General features: G+C 33.8%; 3 protein-coding genes across 6 annotated transcripts in view; 1 reads left to right on the top strand and 2 right to left on the bottom strand.

Annotated features, from left to right (window-relative positions):
• Positions 9,602-13,166, top strand: LOC107613237 (beta-glucuronosyltransferase GlcAT14B). The gene is given in 5 exon segments (XM_016315136.2): positions 9,602-10,449; positions 10,451-10,857; positions 11,852-11,927; positions 12,044-12,159; positions 12,449-13,166. Coding segments are annotated over 5 exon segments (1,194 nt in total). The 5' UTR covers positions 9,602-10,363; the 3' UTR covers positions 12,958-13,166.
• On the bottom strand, positions 13,112-15,837 carry LOC107613238 (formimidoyltransferase-cyclodeaminase). Its single transcript, XM_016315137.2, has 3 exons — positions 15,655-15,837; positions 14,143-14,554; positions 13,112-13,747 (listed from the first exon to the last, which is right to left on the bottom strand). The coding sequence occupies exons 1-3, from the start codon at positions 15,676-15,678 to the stop codon at positions 13,230-13,232; spliced, it is 954 nt and encodes a 317-aa protein (XP_016170623.1). The 5' UTR covers positions 15,679-15,837; the 3' UTR covers positions 13,112-13,229.
• Positions 17,438-20,045, bottom strand: part of LOC107610467 (QWRF motif-containing protein 3-like) — a 10,971-nt gene continuing 8,363 nt past the window's right edge. The window contains exons 1-4 of one of the 4 annotated variants that reach the window (XM_016316628.2): positions 19,605-19,791; positions 18,880-19,282; positions 17,912-18,442; positions 17,438-17,577 (exon numbers count right to left, since the gene is read on the bottom strand). In XM_016316628.2, the coding sequence (XP_016172114.1) occupies positions 17,928-18,442; positions 18,880-19,282; positions 19,605-19,676 (990 nt within the window). In that variant the 5' untranslated portion in view covers positions 19,677-19,791 and the 3' untranslated portion in view covers positions 17,438-17,577; positions 17,912-17,927. The other 3 variants (XM_016316627.2, XM_021108814.1, XM_016312517.2) reach the window with 3 other exon arrangements.

Raw genomic sequence — 20,045 nt, 5'->3', positions numbered from 1 at the left:
CAGAAAGCATCCATCTAGCCCAATGAACTTCCTACAGTGCAGAAAGCTTTTTTTGCAAGCGTCTAGGCATACATAAAGTCTTTGAAATATGCAGTAGTTGTTCAAGGATGAGTGTTGCTGCTCAATCTCAAAATCAGGAGACCTCTGTACCTTGAGCGTCACTGATGATCCTGGATTAGCACGTAGCAACTCTGAGCAATAATCAGTAATCCTCTTGTACTACTTCCTATACTCTCCCTGTATGTCATCCAACGCAGCTTGCCTTAACCTAGTTGCCATTGAGGTGGTAACTGTCAGATTCCACTTCCTTTGTGCCTTGTTCACCAATTCCTTGATCTTAACCTTCGGATTATGTTCCACCTTCTTCTTAAAAGCTCTACTTAGCCACGAAGTATGCATTATCCCAACCTTATGCGACTGGCCACAGGTATGCTTAAGGTTCATGGACCGAAGTTGCCAAGTTACTTCCTCTCTCATCTGAGCAGCATATAACCAAAAAGGACAACCAAGCTGATAAACAGCCCTCACTCTAACCAAATCAAGCTTCGCATACCTGAGTCCCCTTCTTGTTTGTACTGCATACGACGTTACAGTGTCTTTAAATTCCTCTTTTGAAGCAAAAAATGTTTCCACCTCCCACTTGTAACTAGTCATGTCTTTAACATCCTTATGAATTGGATAGCTCCTTGTCTCATTGTTATCTTCCCCTTGTCCTTCCTCATCATCTGAACCAACACCAACCTCATACTCCAAATCCACTTCATCGCTGTTGAAGCTTTCCTCATCACTAAAATCGCCATTCATAACCCCTTTGCCTTTATCAACCCTCTCACTATCCTTGGGTCTTGTATCTTCCTCAAACCCACTCTCATCATCATATTTCTCTTCACTATCTGTAAAATGAATGTCGTCAGCACTATCAACCTCAAGATCAAATGGAATAAACTCCTCATCATCGCTGTCATCATTGCTATTTGTCTCATCCCGTTCATTTTCAGCAGCCACATCTGTTTCTAAGTTATCTCCTTCATTACCTACTTGTACATAATCATTTTCTACCTCTTGACCTTGTTCACCCTCATAAACCACCAACTGATTACTGGGATTGTCCTCTGCTTGGCATCCAACATCAATAAACCCAGCTTCAGAAAATTCTTCTGCATCCTCAACCACATGCACCACAAACACCTCAACATGGCCCCTCAAGTTTGCTATTCTGCACATTTTAAGTGCATCTTTATCCGTAGCAAATAATTTCAGAGCCTTCTCTAACCATTCATTTGCTGGATCCTTATACCACAGAGCTGAAATGTTCTCCTTTGAGTACCCAAACTGCCTTAGCTCCGCATATGCCTCAAATACAGACCAGCAATCACTCTCAACATCTTCAATGAGTGTCTTTTGTCTCCCTATATACCGCAACGTCCCATCTTCATATCCGAATCGACCCCATGGTAAACAGTCAGAGTGAAACTTCCCATTTCTTAAAGAGACAAAAAAAATGTAAATCAAAACCTCGCAGTTTTAGGATACTAAAAGAATCAGTTCAAACATTATTACCTTCAAACTCGAAAAACAACCGTAACAAATGCTGCATACATACCTGAATAGCGATGACAATGCCGGTTCGACCTCCTTCCTCACCATTGCTAACGACGTCCAAATGCAGTTCTGATACTCCTCCAGTGATGACAGACCACTGCTAGGGCATCAATGAACATGAAACATCACCTTTGAAGTGTGTAATGACAAATGAGATAGTGAATGCCTTTCGCGGGAATGAAAAAACAAAGCGTTAGGGACCCTCAAGGGTAAATGTGTCCAAAATTTTTCGTAGATGGAGGGGGGAGGACGATTTTAATGTGTTTGTAAATATTGAGGATGATTTTAATAACAAAAAAAGATTAGGGATGAAATTGATTTTGACCCCAGACCTTGGGGACGAAAAAAGTACTTATCCCTTTTTTATATTATAAAAAATCAGCCACTTGTTTATTAATATCTTTATATAATTATAGATATAATAATGATTTATAATGGGTCGATTCTTATAAAACTTGGATATTTATATGCTTACTTATTATACCTTAAAGAAAATGCACTTTTTTTTAAATTACGGTTGTATAAAGGGATAAAAAGTCAACTAGTTTAATGTATTTCTATTGTAAAATAAATAAATAAGGAAGATATAATAAATATAAAATAAAAAAATGTAAATAAAAGATTCTAGTATTGATATTCACCAATATAATTATCTCACAATAATAATAGAAGTAATTCATATAAGTATTGCAATTTAAGACCTACGGAGAGATAGAGAAAGAGAGAGAATTTTATATGTTATTGTAGTGTGTACTGCTTCAGAGCAAACTCCTATTTATAAATGCAGAGAGTCCTCTTTTTTCACTTTCATTAAATGTAATTTTTCTTGGTAACATGGCATTTCACTATAGAAAAGTTGAGCCGCCCATGTTAAATGGACATCCATCTCATACTTATCACAACACTCGCCCTTGGATGACCATTTAGGATTTGCCTCATTAAAATATTACTAAAGAAAAATCCAATGGAAAAAAACTTTAGTGAAGAAAAAAGAGTACAAAATCCTTTGTGATGTGGACTGTCTCATTAAAAACCTTGTCAAGAAAAACTCAATGGAAAATAACCTGACCATGGAAAAAAGAGTACAGTCTCCCCCTCTTATTGGCATTATTTAATATCTCAGAATCGGCGCATTCCAATCTGATGTACCAATCTTTTAAAGGAGGATTTTGGGAGTGAATTTGTAAATAAATCTGACAGATTATCACTTGAGCGGATTTATTGGACATCAATTGTTCCTTGATTTTGAAGGTCATGAGTGAAGAAGAATTTAGGAGAAATATGCTTTGTTCTATCACCTTTGATGTATCCACCCTTAAGTTGAGCAATGCATGTTGTATTATCTTCAAACAGAACAGTTGGAGCTATCTTATGATCAATCAGTCCACATGATAACAGAATATATTGGATCAAACTCCTGAGCCAAAAATACTCGCGACTTGCTTCATGTATCGCTAGTATTTCAGTATGATTAGAGGAGGTTGCTGCCATCGTCTGTTTCGTGGACCTCTATCATATAGCTGTGTCACCATACGTGAATAGGTATCTTGTTTGAGAACTTTCTTTGTGTAGATCACACAAGTATCCCGCATCTGCATAGCCAACTAATTGTGACTTAGATCTATATAGATAAAGCAATCACATATCAATCATTCCATGAAGATATCGAAAGATTTGTTTGATTCCATTCCAATGTCTTCTGGTTGGAGAGGAACTATACCTTGCTAATAAATTCACAGTAAATGATATATCGGGTCGTGTATTATTAGCAAGATACATTAGCGCTCCAATGGCACTAAGATATGGTATTTCAGGACCAAGAATATCTCCATTTTCTTCTTTAGGACGGAATTGACCCTTTTCCACATCTAAAGATCTTACGATCATTGGGATACTTAATGAATGTGACTTATCCATATAAAATCTCTTCAAGATCTTTTTTGTGTATGTTGTTTGATGAATAAAGATCTCATTTTTTGTATGCTCGATCTGTAGGTCGAAACAAAATTTAGTCTTTCCTAGATCTTTCATTTCAAACTCTTTTTTAGAGCTTTTATAGTTGTTGGAATCTCTTCAGGGGTTCTAATGATATTTAAATCATCAACGTACACAGCAATTATAATGAATCCAGATGCAGATTTCTTTATGAAAATACATGGATAGATATCATCATTCTTAAATCTATTTTTAGCCAGATACTCAGTAATACAATTATATCACATTCGTCCAGATTGCTTTAGACCATATAAAGATCTTTGCAATTTGACTGTGTATAATCCCTGCGAATTCATTGGATGGTTTAGATATCTTTAGTCATTCAGGGACATTCATATAGATATCACGATCTAATGATCCGTATAAATAGGTTGTTACTACATCCATTAGATGGATATGTAGTTTATGGTATGCGGATAAAATGACCAAATAACGCAATGTTATTACATCTACTACAAGAGAATATGTTTTTTTATAATCTATACCATGCCTTTGTGATAAACCTTGTGCCACAAGTCGAACTTTGTAACGTACAACTTCATTTTTCTCACTTCGTTTTCTCACAAATACTCATCTGTATCCAACAGGTTTTACATCTTCTAGTGTACGGACTACAGGTCCAAAGACTTCACGTTTTGCAAGTGAGTCTAACTCAACCTTCATAGTTTCTTCTCATTTTGGCCAATCATTCCTTTGTCAACATTCTTCGACTGTTCTTGGCTCAAGACCCTTACTTTCATGCATGATATTTAATGCTACATTATATGCAAATATTTTATTGACAATTGTCTTATTTCGGTCGCATTTTTCTTCTGTAAAGACATAATTTATTGAGATCTCGTCATTTTCACAATTTTCAGGTACCTGAACATCGTCTGGCGTCAAAACTATATCAGAATTTTGGACAATTGCATGTGCCTTTACGATGTCTTTATTTTTTTAACAGGAATAGTATTTACCTCTTTTCTTTTTCGAGGATTTTTATCTTTGGAATTGACAGGCCTACCACGCTTCTAATGTGAATTTGTTTCGGTAGCCATTTGTCCGACTGGGACATCAATTCGAATTGGAGCATTTTCAGCTAGTATATAGGATTTAGTTATCCTTTTTGTATCAGAAAATGTATCAGGCAATTCATTTACTATTCCTTGCAAATGTATAATCTTTTTAAATTTTAGTTCACATTGTCCTGATCGAGGATCTAAATGCATCAAGGATGATGCATTCCAATTAAATTCCTTTTCAGGAAGCTTATTCTCTCCCCCTAATGTTGAAAATTTTGATTCATCAAAATGATAATCTGCAAATCGGACTTTAAATACTTCTCCAGTTTGTATCTCAAGATACCTCACTATAGAGGGAGAATCATATCCAACATATATCCCCAATTTTCTTTGGGGTCCCTTTTTGGCGCGAGAAGGTGGTGCAATAGGAACATATATCGTACACCCAAGTATCCTTAAATGAAAAACGTTTGGCTGCTGGCCAAAAGTTAATTTTAGAGGAGAGAATTGATGATAACTTGTTGGCCTCATATGAATAAGTGCTGCAGCATGTAAACTAGTATGCCCCAAACAGAGGTAAGAGATTTGTTCTCATAAGTAAGGGTCTAGCAATTAATTGGAGGTGTTTAATAAGTGATTCTGTTAACTCATTTTGCATGTGAACATGAGCTACTAGATGCTCAACGCTTATTCTGTTAGCCATACAATAAACATCAAAGGCTTGGGAAGTAAATTCACCAGCATTATCAAGACAAATTACTTTGATTGGATTTTCTGAAAATTGTGCTTTTAATCGAATAATTTGAGCAAGTAATCTCGCAAACGCCAGGTTGCGAGAAGACAATAAGCATACATGTGACCATCTCGAAGATGCATCTATTAGGACCATAAAATATCTAAAAGATCTACATGGTGGATGAATAGGTCCACATATATCGCCTTGGATCCTTTCTAGAAATTCAGGGGACTCAAATCCAATCTTCACTGGTGATGGCCTTAAAATTAGTTTTTCTTGAGAACATGTAGCACAAAAAAAATTCACCAGATTTAAGAATTTTCTAGTTCTTTAGTGAATGTCCATGAGAGTTTTCAATAATTCTTCGCATCATGATTGTTCCAAGATGACCCAATCGATCGTGCCAAGTTATGAACTCATTTGGGTTAGTAAACTTCTGATTTACAATGGCATGTGATTCAATTGCACTAATTTTAGTATAATATAATCCAGATGAAAGTGAAGGTAACTTTTTTAATATAACCTTTTTATTTGAATCATGAGTTGTGATATATAAGTACTCATGAATTCCCTCATTCATTGTTTCAATATGATATCCATTTCGGCGAATATCTTTAAAATTCAACAAGTTCCTTAGAGACTTAGTAGACAATAGTGCATTATTTATTCTGAATTTTGTTCCTCCAAAAAACAAAATTATAGCTCTTCCGGAGTCTTCTATCACGTTATCTGAACCAATAATGGTATTACCATATTATTCTTTTGGCACAAGATGAGTAAATTATATATTACTTTTGAGAATGGTGTGCGAACTTGCACTATCCACAAGGTAAGCATCTTCATTATATATCCTTGCAATTTTATTCAAAGACAAATAATAATAAAATGAGTAAAAGTATATGCGCAGTAAAATTATTTTCTTGATTGTTTTTCTAAAAAATACTGTACATAGTATTATTTATTATTTTAGAACTTGACACATTTAGTAATTTTAAAATTTATAAATATAAATATTTTATTAAATATTATTTATATACATCATACTTGAAATTCAAAATAAAACTTAACAAGAAGTTTCTTACCTTATTTATTTACATGAGTACTTAATAAACCTACATATTAAACTATTCCATCATTGATCAAATGACTAATATTTCTTTCATGGTCCTCAAAGAAATCAGATAGTTCATAATAAATTGTGTAATTTTCAACAATATCCTTTGAAACAAAATTTGTCTCTTTTCCTTTGTCGTCCTTTTTCAAAGATGCTTGATAAAGATCAACTAGATGTCTCGGGTACGACAGGCACGCGACCAATGACCTTTTCCACCACAACGGAAATATTTATGCTGTGTTGATTTATTTTGCCCATTGTTTCTTTCTTTATTCCACTTCTGGTGAGATCCTTTTTGTGAACATAATTTTTCTTCCTTACATAATTTTCCTTGTTGCCAAAATCTTGTCATTTATCTCTTTTGAGGTTATGATTTGTCGGATTTGCTTCAGAAAATGGAGCGGCGCCAGCTGGACGCGCTTCATGATTTCTTAAAAGCAATTCATTGTTACGTTTAGCAACAAGAAGGCAAGAAATTAGCTCAGAATATTTTTAAATTCTTTTTTTTGATAATGCTGCTGCAAGAGCACATTCGAGGTATGGAAGGTCGAGAAAGTTTTCTCTAACATATCATTATTAGTTATCTTTTCCCCACATAATTTTATTCGTGAGGTAATTTGGAACATTATTGAATTATATTCATTTATGGATTTAAAATCCTATAGACGTAAGTGCGTCCACTCATATCGAGTTTGAGGAAGTATCACTGTCTTTTGATGATTATACCTTTCTTCAAGGTTTTTCCACAGATTTGCAGGATCTTTTAGCGTGAGATATTTATCTTTTTAATCTTTCGTCAAGATGACGACGAAGGAAAATTATGGCTTTGGTTTTATCCTTTTGGGATGTATTATTTTCAGCCTTAATGGTATCTCCTAGATCTATTGAATCAAGATGAATTTCGACATCTAGTATCCATGATAAGTAGTTATTTTCAGATATATCAAGAGAATTAAATTCAAGATGAGAGAGTTTTGACATAATGAAAATTTATTACTTATGTCTTCCTAAAATTTGATCAGAGTCTCATGCTAATAATGTGTTGTAAAATAAATAAATAAGGAAGATATAACAAATATAAAATAAAAAAATATAAATAAAAGACTCTAGTATTAATATTCACCGGTATAATGATTTCATTCTAATAATAGAAGTAATTCATATATGTATTGCAACTTAAAACCTATGGAGAGATATAGAATAAGAAAAAATTTTATATATTATTGTAGTGTGTATTGGTTCAAAACAAACTCTTATTTATACATGTATAGAGCCTTCTTTTTTCACTTTTATTAAATTTTTTTTTGTAACATGACATTTCACTATAGAAAAATTGAGGCAGCTCATATTAAATAGGCATTTATCTTATACTTATCACAATAATTTCATGTTTTTCAAAGCATTATTTCAACTATTTAAAGTAGATTTTATATTCTGTACACATTATCTTTTTACTTTTTCAATTTAATCTATTAATTAGTTCAACCTAATCATTTAGATACCGAAGCTTACTACATATTTGTACAGTGTTAAGGATGTGATTTAAATTTTCAATATCTTGATTAAGAGAGGAGATGATGAACCATCGTGCTAAAACTTTTTAGTAAGGACAGTTTGCTTTTTTTATTGGGTTAGATTTTTGTTTGATGGAGGCCCTATAGGCTATAGTTATTGGACTTAGACAAGATGTGAGCAATTCTTCCCACCAAAAAAAACCATGAATAATTCTTTCCTACTTGACGAAGTGAAGTGTCCTAATAATAATAATAATAATTCATTTCTTTTAACAATACTAGAATAGTCCACAAAATAACAATTTGTTGGAAGAATCGGCTGTCCTTTTAATAATGGGGATACTAATCAACACTTGTCCTGAGTCCTAACTCTCCCACTAACCTATTATTATTTTAAAGAAGGAATTATGGAACAGACACGTCTCAATCAAGAGTTCTATAATTCATGTATTGACACAGACTAATTTAAAAGACTAATAACCCTAATTTCGAATCCTCACTTCTCATATATCAATCAAGAGAATACAGATACAGATACAGCTAATTATGAATACTGTAAATATAAATTTCATAATTAAACTGTTAATAATTATTCATTCACATAGACACCTCAACAATAATTTAACATAATTTTAATAAATATATTTTTTAAAAATAACATAATAATAACTTAAGAAGAAAAAACAACTATAATATTAATACATATAGCAAACAATAATACATACATATTTTACTTAAAAACTATATCATATGCTAACATCTATTTATAAGTAAACATAAGTACCTAATGACTAATATTCTTAATGCTTAAAAATAGAATTAGTAGTAAATAATTTGCATTTAATTTAGTACTTGCTTTTTAATTCTTGAAGATTTTATATTCTTTTTACAACTTATATTTAACTTTAATTCAAATATTTTTTCTTGTCTTTTCTGCTTTTAATATGCATAAGGTGGTGCTTCACATTTGTACCAATAGAGTTTAAATTGATTAAGATCTTGAGAAAATAAAGTATGTTTTTTATCCCATCCTAATATTTGTAATTTTGATACAAATAAAAAATGTTAAAAATAAAATTAAATAAAATTAAATATTAAAAATATTTAAAAAATCACAAATATTAAAAATAAAAAATATATCTTATTCAAACTTTGAGTTAACATATCAACTTCAATCTTCTTATTCTTGTCAATACTGATGACTTCAATTTGTATTTTTTTTAAACACTTAATATAAATTTTCATGTTAAAATTTTTATAATCTTTTAGTAATTTGATCACTAGTAATTGATACTAACAATGGTAAATTATGAGAACTGAGAAATCATCATAAACACGACAAATTATTAATAGATTAGTCAAATAAAAGGTACGAATAGTCAAATTGTACTCCACTTCAATAGACGAGATAGATATCTACTTATAACTCAAATATTAAGTATTAACATTCTTACTTGGAATTTAGATATATTCACTTAGTTTTTGGTTTAGACGAACATTCTTTAACATGAAAGATTAAAATTAAAATTCATAATTATTTAAAGTGTAATGATTGTATAATTTATTCAGAAACCGTCAATTTATTCAATTAGAAACCACTATATCCTATATGGCAGTTTTTACTTTTTATAGATATACAAAAAACGTAATTTTATCTCCTATATTAAAACGTTATAATATGAGAAATTTGTCTTGTTAACCATTATATTCGTAACTTGTCCTTTAATTTATTTAAGAAAAATTTCATTTCTCAATATTCTTTTGAGTTTGGATTCTTTTTTTCTCTATCCTCAATTGAACACCAACTCAACTCAAACTTGCACTCCAAGCGAATTTCCTGTTATGTTTCAAACAAATAGATCTTGAGCACTGTTTGCTGAAGCAGTATCCAGAAAAGGGAGGGAGAATAAGTGTACGAAAATATGAACAAGCTGCATTAATGGCTCGCAGGTGAAATCTGAACTGAAGTTTTCGAAGTTATAGTACACACTGAAGGGTAGATTTTCATTCACCCTCTTACGCCCTTCAATCAAAAGTTGCTAACTTTCTAGTGAGGCAGTAATAAACAGGTTTGACCCCATTCCTTCATGAAGATGGGTCCCAACTCCGAAATCAAAACGTTTGGTGAGGATTATTGTTGATGTAAATTTAGCATCTTTAATTGAAAACCATGTCTTATCCTGCATTAAAATTAGCTTAATTGTTAGCCATTAAGCTTAAAGAAGATTGATTTTTGGGTTGGTTGGGTTTGCCACCAAACTCATCATTGTAATATTATCAGCTAAAGATTTGTGGGGTGCTGCTTTTTTGGTTTCCATCTTATAGAGATCTTGGTTCTTGCCGACAAGGGTGAACAGTTTCAAATTTGGATTTTGATTCATAACTGCTGAAATAGAATATGAGGAAAAATGTTAGTTCTCATTCAGGAAGATTATTCAGTGATAGGAAATGGGTTATACCGTTTTTTGCCAGTTTGTTTGTATTTTTATTTTGTGGAATCAGATTTCGAAAGGCAGGTTAATGCCAATGTGGTTCAGAAAATGGAGCCACCTAGGTTGGCATATCTTATTTCAGGCACAAAAGGTGATAGTCAAAGGATGATGAGGACATTGCAGGCAGTTTATCACCCAAGAAATCAGTATATCCTGCATTTGGATCTCGAGGCACCGCCACGGGAAAGATTGGAATTGGCAAATGCAGTGAAAGGCGATCCGACATTTCGTGAGGTAGAGAATGTACGTGTTATGTCACAATCCAATTTGGTGACTTACAAGGGTTCTACTATGATTGCTTGTACACTCCAAGCTATAGCAATATTACTGAAGGAGAGCTCGGATTGGGACTGGTTTATAAACCTCAGCGCCTCGGATTACCCTCTTGTGACACAGGATGGTTAGAAACTTGTCCTTTCCATGGTAGCTTATTTGATGTTACTTTTGTTTTTCTAGTCAAAATGCTTGCATAAACTACTACTTTCTTTCTTGTGTTGACATAATGTGCTTCTACAACTTCAAGAAACTTGGTAAACATAGAATGCCTGTCAAGTAAAAGGGAAAGATTTGTAGTTTGCTTGTGATTCCTAGGTGCTGTTGTTTTCTCTTTTGTCTAGATTGCTACTGTTTCAAGGACATAAAAGATTAGTAAAATTGGCAATAACTAAATTTCATCCATCATCATATTGTTGTCGATTACCGTTATAGATTCACCGGTTATTACCTCTCATAAATGAATTCGTGATTTGGCCTTACTCACCTTCCGTGTTGCCTTTAATAGAAAGGAGGTTAGCAAGCGTAGGTTTATGATTGTAGTTCATTCCTCATGTTTTTAAGTCCGGGTTTTGTTTAGTGTTCTTGTCTGCAATTCTACTTTGCTAATTTCAAATTCTCTTTCTAAGCTTCCTTCCAGTCTTATTCAGGCATAAATCATAGTTTTGTTGAGTGGTTTCCTCTAATAAGTGCTTAATGACAATACATTGTGAAAATAATAATCCTCATCATCTTAGTTTATATATGCCACTTTTTTTTTACTTTGATATTGTTGAGTCCTTGCATTTTTGTTGGAAGTTCGATATGTTTCATGCAAATTATTGAGCGATCTGTCAAGTTCCAAGTGAGTTTTGTTGTCTCAATAAATCAATAAGCTAGGTTTTGTAGCTCAATTGACTAGAGTGCAAGGGATTTCAATATGCTGTTCTTAACCCCATAGCTATCAGATGGGGCTTTATCTTTTTCTGACTTGAATCTTCTAATGCAATAAACATCTATGTACTATAATCTTAGCAATTTTGAACATATCTTCATGTACTGTGCTTGAATCATAAGATGATTAGGTTCCTTGTTTAAACGCTTCTGTGAAGTTATATGATATTTGTTTCCTGTCTTTTCAGATTTACTTCATGTTTTCTCTAATCTGTCGAGAGATCTCAATTTCATTGAGCATACGCATATTGCTGGTTGGAAACTGTAAGTTAATCATTAATTTTTCATACAATCTTGGAGGGAGAACAAATGGAGCTGTAAATTATTCACCATCTTTGAATTCTGATAGTTGATATTGATATTTCTGTTTATTTCCTCAGGAGCCATAGAGTAAGGCCAATTGTTATCGATCCTGGCCTTTACTTATCAAAGAAATCTGATATAGCATGGACTACTCAGAAAAGAACACTTCCAACTCTTTTTAAACTGTTTACAGGTAGGTGTATATATGAAACTATAACCCATAATCCATAATTCTGTATGCATTTATTGCTATACTACTATTAACTTAAACCAAACATATAAGTTTGTTAAATGTCTAGTTAACCTAGAAATTTTGGCACCTATTTAGTACTCCCTCCATTTCTTTTATCTATCACTATTGAATATATCATAGGACTCAATGGTGTCGTTTGATCCATGTAGCCGACCCCACCTAGTGGGATAAGGCTGGTGTTGTTGTTGTATCGAATTTATTGATTTAGTATATATGCTTCTCTAAACAGGTTCAGCTTGGGTTGTGCTAACAAGATCCTTTATGGAGTACTGTATATGGGGATGGGATAACCTTCCAAGGACTATTCTTATGTATTATGCAAATTTTATCTCTTCTCCTGAGGGTTATTTCCACACTGTCATTTGCAACACTGAGGAATTTCGCCACACTGCAATAAGCCATGATCTTCACTACATTGCTTGGGACACTCCTCCAAAGCAACATCCTATGAAATTGACAATGAAGGACTTTGACAAAATGGTTAAAAGCAATGCTCCCTTTGCCAGAAAGTTTGCAAAGGATGATCCAGTGCTGGACAAGATTGACAAAGAACTCTTGGGAAGGACACATAGATTTTCACCTGGGGCATGGTGTGTTGATACCTCAGAAGGTGGTGAAGATCCATGTCTGTTGCGCGGCAATGATACGGTTTTTAGGCCAGGACCCGGTGCTGAGAGATTGAGTGTGCTGATTCAGACACTGTTGTCTCAAGATTTTAGAAGCAAGCAGTGTTTGTGATGAAGGGTTTTAACCGTTAAGTGTGACCCTTCAATTAGGAAAATTTAAAGTGTACATAAGCTTGCTTATAGTTCTCATTCATGATGCAGAAGGCCGGAATTTTGTGCTAATATTCATATTCTAGGTTCCGAGTTAGAAGCAACAAGCAGTAAAAGAAGCAGTTTTCAAGTGCTTGTTTCAGTTTCATTACAACAACTTTATTTACAAAGTTGCAAGGCCAATAAGATCTCACAATTTTTTTATTGTTTATCAACAAATGATTTATATGACAATCATGATCTGTTAGCAGATATAAGGTTCATGTATTTTTCTATGATCATCTCTGGTGATAAGTCAGTGAAGTATCCTTTTTCTACATCCAGTCCTTCTTCTGCTGCCAGCATCTCGATATGTTTCTGCACTCTGTCTGCTCCAATCTGATTAGGCTCCAACAGCATGCAGGCTATTTCAGTTGAATCCTTATCATGAACAAGCCCCAAAGTTTGCACCTTCGGAAGCCCCCCGCCACGAGCACTGACCTTCCTTGCAATCCTTCTTGCCGCTGACACATCTGTCGACAAGATTGTCACATTGTAGAGTCCAACCCATGGGCGTGCGCCAATCATTAAGATGCCTTTAGACGTTGAAACAACAATAGGTCCTTCATCTGGGTTCTGAGGTAGGATCTTTGGCATAGCCCACCCTGCCCATTGGATTCCCATGAAATTAGGCCGGTAATATCCGAGCTCTCGTCTAATGGTGTCTAGTTCCTTCCCTGTTGGGTGTGCTGCACCATACAAGAATACTGGCACTGCATTTCAGATACAGAAAGAAAAGCAGTGTTAATGTGTCCAAGAAAAAACAAAATGAGTTTCTCATGCATTACACCACACTTTTGAGTCCATGACACTATGGTATGATGAACCTCATCAACGATGGAACATTTTGTAATTTGTACTCAACTTAAATCTTTCATACACATCAATGCAAGCTAAGTTATTGTCTCACTAAATGGGGCTCAGCTATATAGATTAGACATTGCTATGGTGTGCTGTCACAAATTATATCTACGTTCCGAATTAGGCCTTTCATAATTAATTTTTTTTATTATTCATTGACATAAAATTGACTTTAGTAGACAATCTTTATTTTTATTACTTTAAAGAACCGTTGTAGTCCATTAATGAGTTTGCCCTTTGGCCTTACCATTGAATCGGTTGCCAATGTCTGCTGCCAGTGTTTTTGCAAGCCATGCTGCCTCATCCAACGAAGCACGTGCAAGTGGATGGACAACAATGTCATCCACCGCTCCTAGGCGAGGGTGAGCCCCATCATGCAATTCTAGGTTGATGGCATTGAATGCAACCTCAGCCATGGCAACCACAGATTGGTGCAAGGGGCTGTATATGGCATTTCCTGTGCAGTCATGCAGTACATAAGACACAAGGGTGTACCTGGTTCTGTTGTAAGGCAGGTCAGGAAACTTCTTCACAATGATGGTCTCTGGGTTCAGTCTTGCTACTCTTTCTATTGCATCAAGAGTTGCTAGATTGCGCGCCTCAGAGACAAAGATTTTGCAGCACAATAAGATGGATTGGTCTATGGTTTTCTTTTGATCCTAAATAAACAACTAAGGAGTGAACATTTACTCTATTGAAGCAGAAACACTAAAAGGTAATACATGTGTTCAATTGTTCAAAGCAAATGCTAAAAAACAGAACTTAAAAAATGTTTTTCCAACATAGTCAATTAGTCATTATCATAGAGTCCAGACTGAGATCATGGTTAATTTCAAATAAGATTACTTTTACACGCAATAAGAACTGTAATGTAATCTTTATCTTGTTTACTTTATTTCTATAATACAGTTGACGTTACAAGTGTTTTCCCAGATTATCAATATCATAATGCATCATTAATACCATGCTTCATAGTCTTACTGCAAAAGCAAGAAGGGGAAAAATGCAGTATTGTTTAATTGAGCGTGTACCGCATGGTGATGTGTTCATATAAGAAGGGAGGTATCCCTATCCAATAATTTGAGGTCCCTACACTACACGTGGCTCACTGCCAGTGGCTACCATAGTACATGCATCTTATCACTGAATATTTTGACATTGTATCCTTAATCCTTATCCAAGTTTTCTAAGACATGTGACTTTTTTCTATGGATACTCAACTAGTTTCTAGAGCATAAGTGATATATTTTACATGTTAGAAAAACTACTAGCATTTTCAATTATTTATTTATTTATTTATTCATTATGTAAAAGAAAACTTGTCTAAATCCAAATACAATAATATATTCCATATGTATAATTGAGGAGAAAAAGTCAAAAGCGTTGAAGAAAATAGGAGAAAAAGATGAACTTTCAAAATCCTTTTGAGATATTGATACTCATCCTCCCTTATTACAGTACTAACTATATTTTTCAACCGAAGCAAGAACACTATTGTCTACCCTCTACCCCTTCTCTCTGTGGTTGACTAACATTATACAATAAATTAAACTAAAAGAAGCTAAGACATTGAGAAAGCAAAAGAAATAAACAAATCAAACAAAGAAGAAGAGAAACACATACTTAAAATATGCATGTGATTACTCAGTTAATCCATAAACTTAGCCAGTATAGTATCTGTTATGATCTATAGACACATGTTTTCCTCAGATAAGATCACTGAACAGAAACTAAGAAGAAGGAAGGTATTCTTTCTGACCTTGCTAGTGGAATTGAACTCCATGGGGGGTGTGTGTGGTTCTTCACAACAGCTTCAACCTGAGTTCACAAGATTGTATAAATAAATCATATGTCAGTGACCCAGTGGTTTTAGCAATAAATATGAAGCTACTATATATACATTGGACAAAAATGTGTCCACGTGGTGCCATGTCATCACAGTATCGTATGTGAAAACAAAAATGTTGCTTCCCCCAAGAGCGTGAATCGAGTGTTGTTATCCATCACTGTCACCGTCTTAAATTTCTGATTTTATGATGAGATTCGCAACCACAAGAAATCACTAAAAGCAGTGAATAATAATCTGAAGTTGTCCAATGTGTTAACGTGTAATATCCTCATTATAGCTTAAGTGAATATAACATTTAACATATTTTTTACATGAACAGAATTCAACGATATTATTTTGATATTAACGTGATTCAGATATTCTGGTTAACTTAATACTATTGTACAAGCAACTTACTTAAAGCAATTACTAATTGATAATTTAATTTAGATAGGAATATGATATCTTTTTTTTTTTTATCTAAATTCCCAAATGTCCAAAAATAAGTCACAAACATTTCTTTAGATAATCTCTTGATGTAAACATGACAGGTTAGCACAAGCAGTCATTTTCACAAAACGCTTAAAATATCTTGCTTCCTTGTCTTGTTGCCTCATACCTTCATTTTTTGTTAGCTACTTAAAGCTAGAAAGCCCATAGAATTGAAAAATAAAATCCACTGAATTGGATATGCATTATTTGTTTAAGCATTAATTTCCCTACTTACTCATCCAGAAAGAATTAAAAGACTTAAAGCTAAGGTGTGATATTAGTACTACTGAATACTGATACACTCAGCTTACTCAAATTCTTTGGCTCATGCATGTTCTTTGAGCTTTTTTTCATATTAGATACTTCAATTAGTGGTAAGACTGTAAGAGAGAAGTGTGGGGGTGGGGGAAAGATACTTATCTTAAATTCAAAATTTTTATCTTAAACTTGATTACATGTTGTAATCAAAACATTGATTTAAAGATGTATCAAACTTTTATAGTAACGAGAAAAGGATAATAGAACAGAGAACATTTTTCATACAAATAAAGTAGTTTTGTAAATATTAAGGTGAATGCTATTATGCCTAAAAGATGGTGTCTACTTATTAAAAAAGGTTAAAAATTAATATTTAATTTAAAAGATATAAAAATAAATTATTTTTAAAAAATCAAAACTTACTATAAAAGATAAGTTAGGAAAAATTTAGGCACCAATTCATAGACACTATAGAATTGGCCAAATGTTAATAATATATGTTGTAAATTCACATCTCGCTCTATGGTAAAAAGGGACTGTAAATGCTGCATTCAATTCAGATGTGGAGATAGCTTCCACCACCAAATTCAACTGCCACAATTTAATGTAGTCTTTGTTTTGATATATACTGTCTCTTTCGATACACACTGGATGAAAGGTGCAGGCCTGGTGTATTATACTGAGTTCTATACCTTAGCCAAAAGATAAAAGCACAACCTCAACCCGTATTATAGATAGGAACTTGGAACAACAAGACAAGAATGCTAGGCATCATTGCATTATGAGAAGGCATTTTTTTATTTAAAAAGAGAAAGGGTATGAGGTATGGTAATATGGTTTAACATGTTAAGCCGGATGGCAGTGAAGAATTAAAATAAAAATAAAACACTAAATGGGCAGAAAAACCTCAGAGAATATGGTTAAGATATTAGTTGACATGGGCAATAATATTTCTTGTCACCACTTATATGATTAATCCTGCTAATGAATAACAAGGACTTTTCCATCAAGATAGTTATTATTAACTTTTTTGCAAATTGAAGCATACTCGTGATTTTCGTTTGTCCAAACTTCTAAAATTGCCCTGTTAGACCTGAGGAAAGTCTGGGAGAAGAGAAAAGTGATGAGTGAAAGATAGAACTTACACAAGATCAGAGGAGGTATCAATATGGTTGGGTTGGGTTCTTATCTTTTCATGTTCTATAGGTTATAACATAATGCTCATTGGATGGATCAAAATATTTGGGATCCTCATGAGAAGCTACATTGATGTCTTTTAGGAACAATCTTATTGTCCCTTGAAAATGAGAATAAAAATTTAAGGATGAGCTTTAGCATGAAGAACTCATCCTTATACATATATTCTCTCCTAATCTCAAGGGAAATGCCAAATTGACTCCTTGAATGAAAATTCATCAAATGGCAAAATCCAATATACCTGGTATTGTTTGACATCAATTTCTCTCCTTAAACAGCTCCAAATATTTTTGAATAATTTCTTCTTGCGAGAAGTCTGTGAAGTATCCCTTTCCCACAGAAATACCTTCTTCCTTTGCAAGGCACTCAACTTTATTTTGTACTTGTTCTCCACCAACTTTATTCGGATCCAACAAGTTACAGGCTACCTCAATGACACCTTCACCATGTGCAAGTGCCATGGCCTGTACAGAAGGAAGCCCACCACCTCTTCCGCTAACAAGTTTCGCAATTCTATGAACAGCACTAATATCAGAAGATAATAGAGGGACATTGTAATTATCAACCCAATTCGTTGCTCCAATGATCAAAACACCTTTAGCTGGAGTCACTTGAGCAGGACCACTGTTTGGATTCAGGGGCAAAGTGTGTGATGTTGGCCCCCCAATCCATCTGTTTTGATTAGCATTTGGCTTGAAATAACCAAGTGTTCTTCGGATTGAATCAAGCGTCCTCCCTTCTTCATGTGCTGCTCCATATAGAAAAGTAGGTACTGCATAAAATTTCAGTCATTGTCAACATTTAAACATACTAGAAAGAAGTTGCCCAGCGTAACCGGTGCAAAAACAGTGAATTGGTATAATTTTATGAATTCAGTATCCACCGTGCAGTGATTGATCAGTTTTATGTTTCAGAGCATCCTCCAGAATGTAGTATAATAAAATTTTACTTTGTTCACGTGAAACTTTACAACCCCTTATCAATGAAATAACAATCTCCTTAAGTCCTTCCACAATCCACATATAACAGACTCCATAAACTAACACCAAGCTAATAAATTTGCCTAAATCTAAGTTTGTGCAACTACACTTAATCAATAGTCATCATTTCTAATATGCAGTGCAAAAAATACATGATTATATTCTTATAATTAGCTGTTTGTAAATAACATTAGTGAGGTAAATATGAAAATTTCCCGATGCAACTAACCTTGCAGGGTAGAGCCTGTTTTCGTAGCCAAGGAGCGAGCAGCCGTAGCTGCTTGGTCCAAGGAAGCACCAGCCAAGGGGTGAAAACAAATGTGGTCCACAACACCAAGCCTAGGATGAGTTCCACTGTGCAATCCAAAGTCAATTGCATCAAATGCAGCCTTCACCATTGCAAGCACAGCACATGTCAATTGACATGATGATGATGACGACAATGATGGCTCTGATTCCTCAAACTCAGAGACAAGAGTGTAACCAACTCTGTTGTAGTCCACATCCTCAAACTTGTTGATTATGGGAGCCTTTGGAAAAAGACTTGCAGCTTTTTCAATAGATTCTAATGCAGTCTTGTTTCTGCTCTCTGATATGTATACTTTGCAGCATCCAAGCATGGACTTCAACATCTTTGATTTTTTTTTTTTTCAATTGACAACAACAAAGTCACTCAGTAATAGTGTGTTCAAGAGTGTATATATATTCAACAAAATGAATGAATGAACACAAAAGTTGTGGCCATCAATTTTTGTTTTTTATCCATAACACAGGACAAGCAACCAAACCTTATCTATCTAAAATCTAAAATATTAACAAATATGAAATTTTGTTTTAGTTTTCGAAACCGATTAGAGAAAAAGACTCACAGGCATTAATTTTGGTAGCATGTTATTACTTATTAGCATTTTTTCTTTCCCCAGTTAGATAAGGATTTAGGGAACTTGTGCATACTGGTTTATGAATGGATGAAGCATCCGAAGGGTGCGGTGGATGAAGAATGGGCACGTGAGGCAGGCACCGCATTCGCCGTTGACGTTTTAACGGCAGAGAACGTGGCGGATCTAAGGAAGCTCGTGGTGGTGTGAACGGTGAAAATTTGCAAAATCATCCTGGTTTATCCGTTTAGGTCAATGTGTAATATATCCTTTTTTATATAAAATCTATGTTATTTATTTTAACTATATAATTTTGTGCTATTATTATTTCTCATTCGAATATAAATTAAATTTTTGTATTTCAGTTTTAAAATAATTTAATATATATTAAGTTATTAACATAAGACAAACAAAATTGAGAAAAAAAATTATATTTTGTATATATACTAAATAATTTTATATTATGATACTGTGTGTAATGTGCGAGTTTTAATCTAATATATAATTAAACCTTGTG

The sequence above is a fragment of the Arachis ipaensis genome, chromosome B08 (genome assembly GCF_000816755.2).
Source record: "Arachis ipaensis cultivar K30076 chromosome B08, Araip1.1, whole genome shotgun sequence".
Lineage (NCBI taxonomy): Eukaryota > Viridiplantae > Streptophyta > Magnoliopsida > Fabales > Fabaceae > Arachis > Arachis ipaensis.
This window is presented reverse-complemented; position numbering and strand designations above follow the sequence as displayed.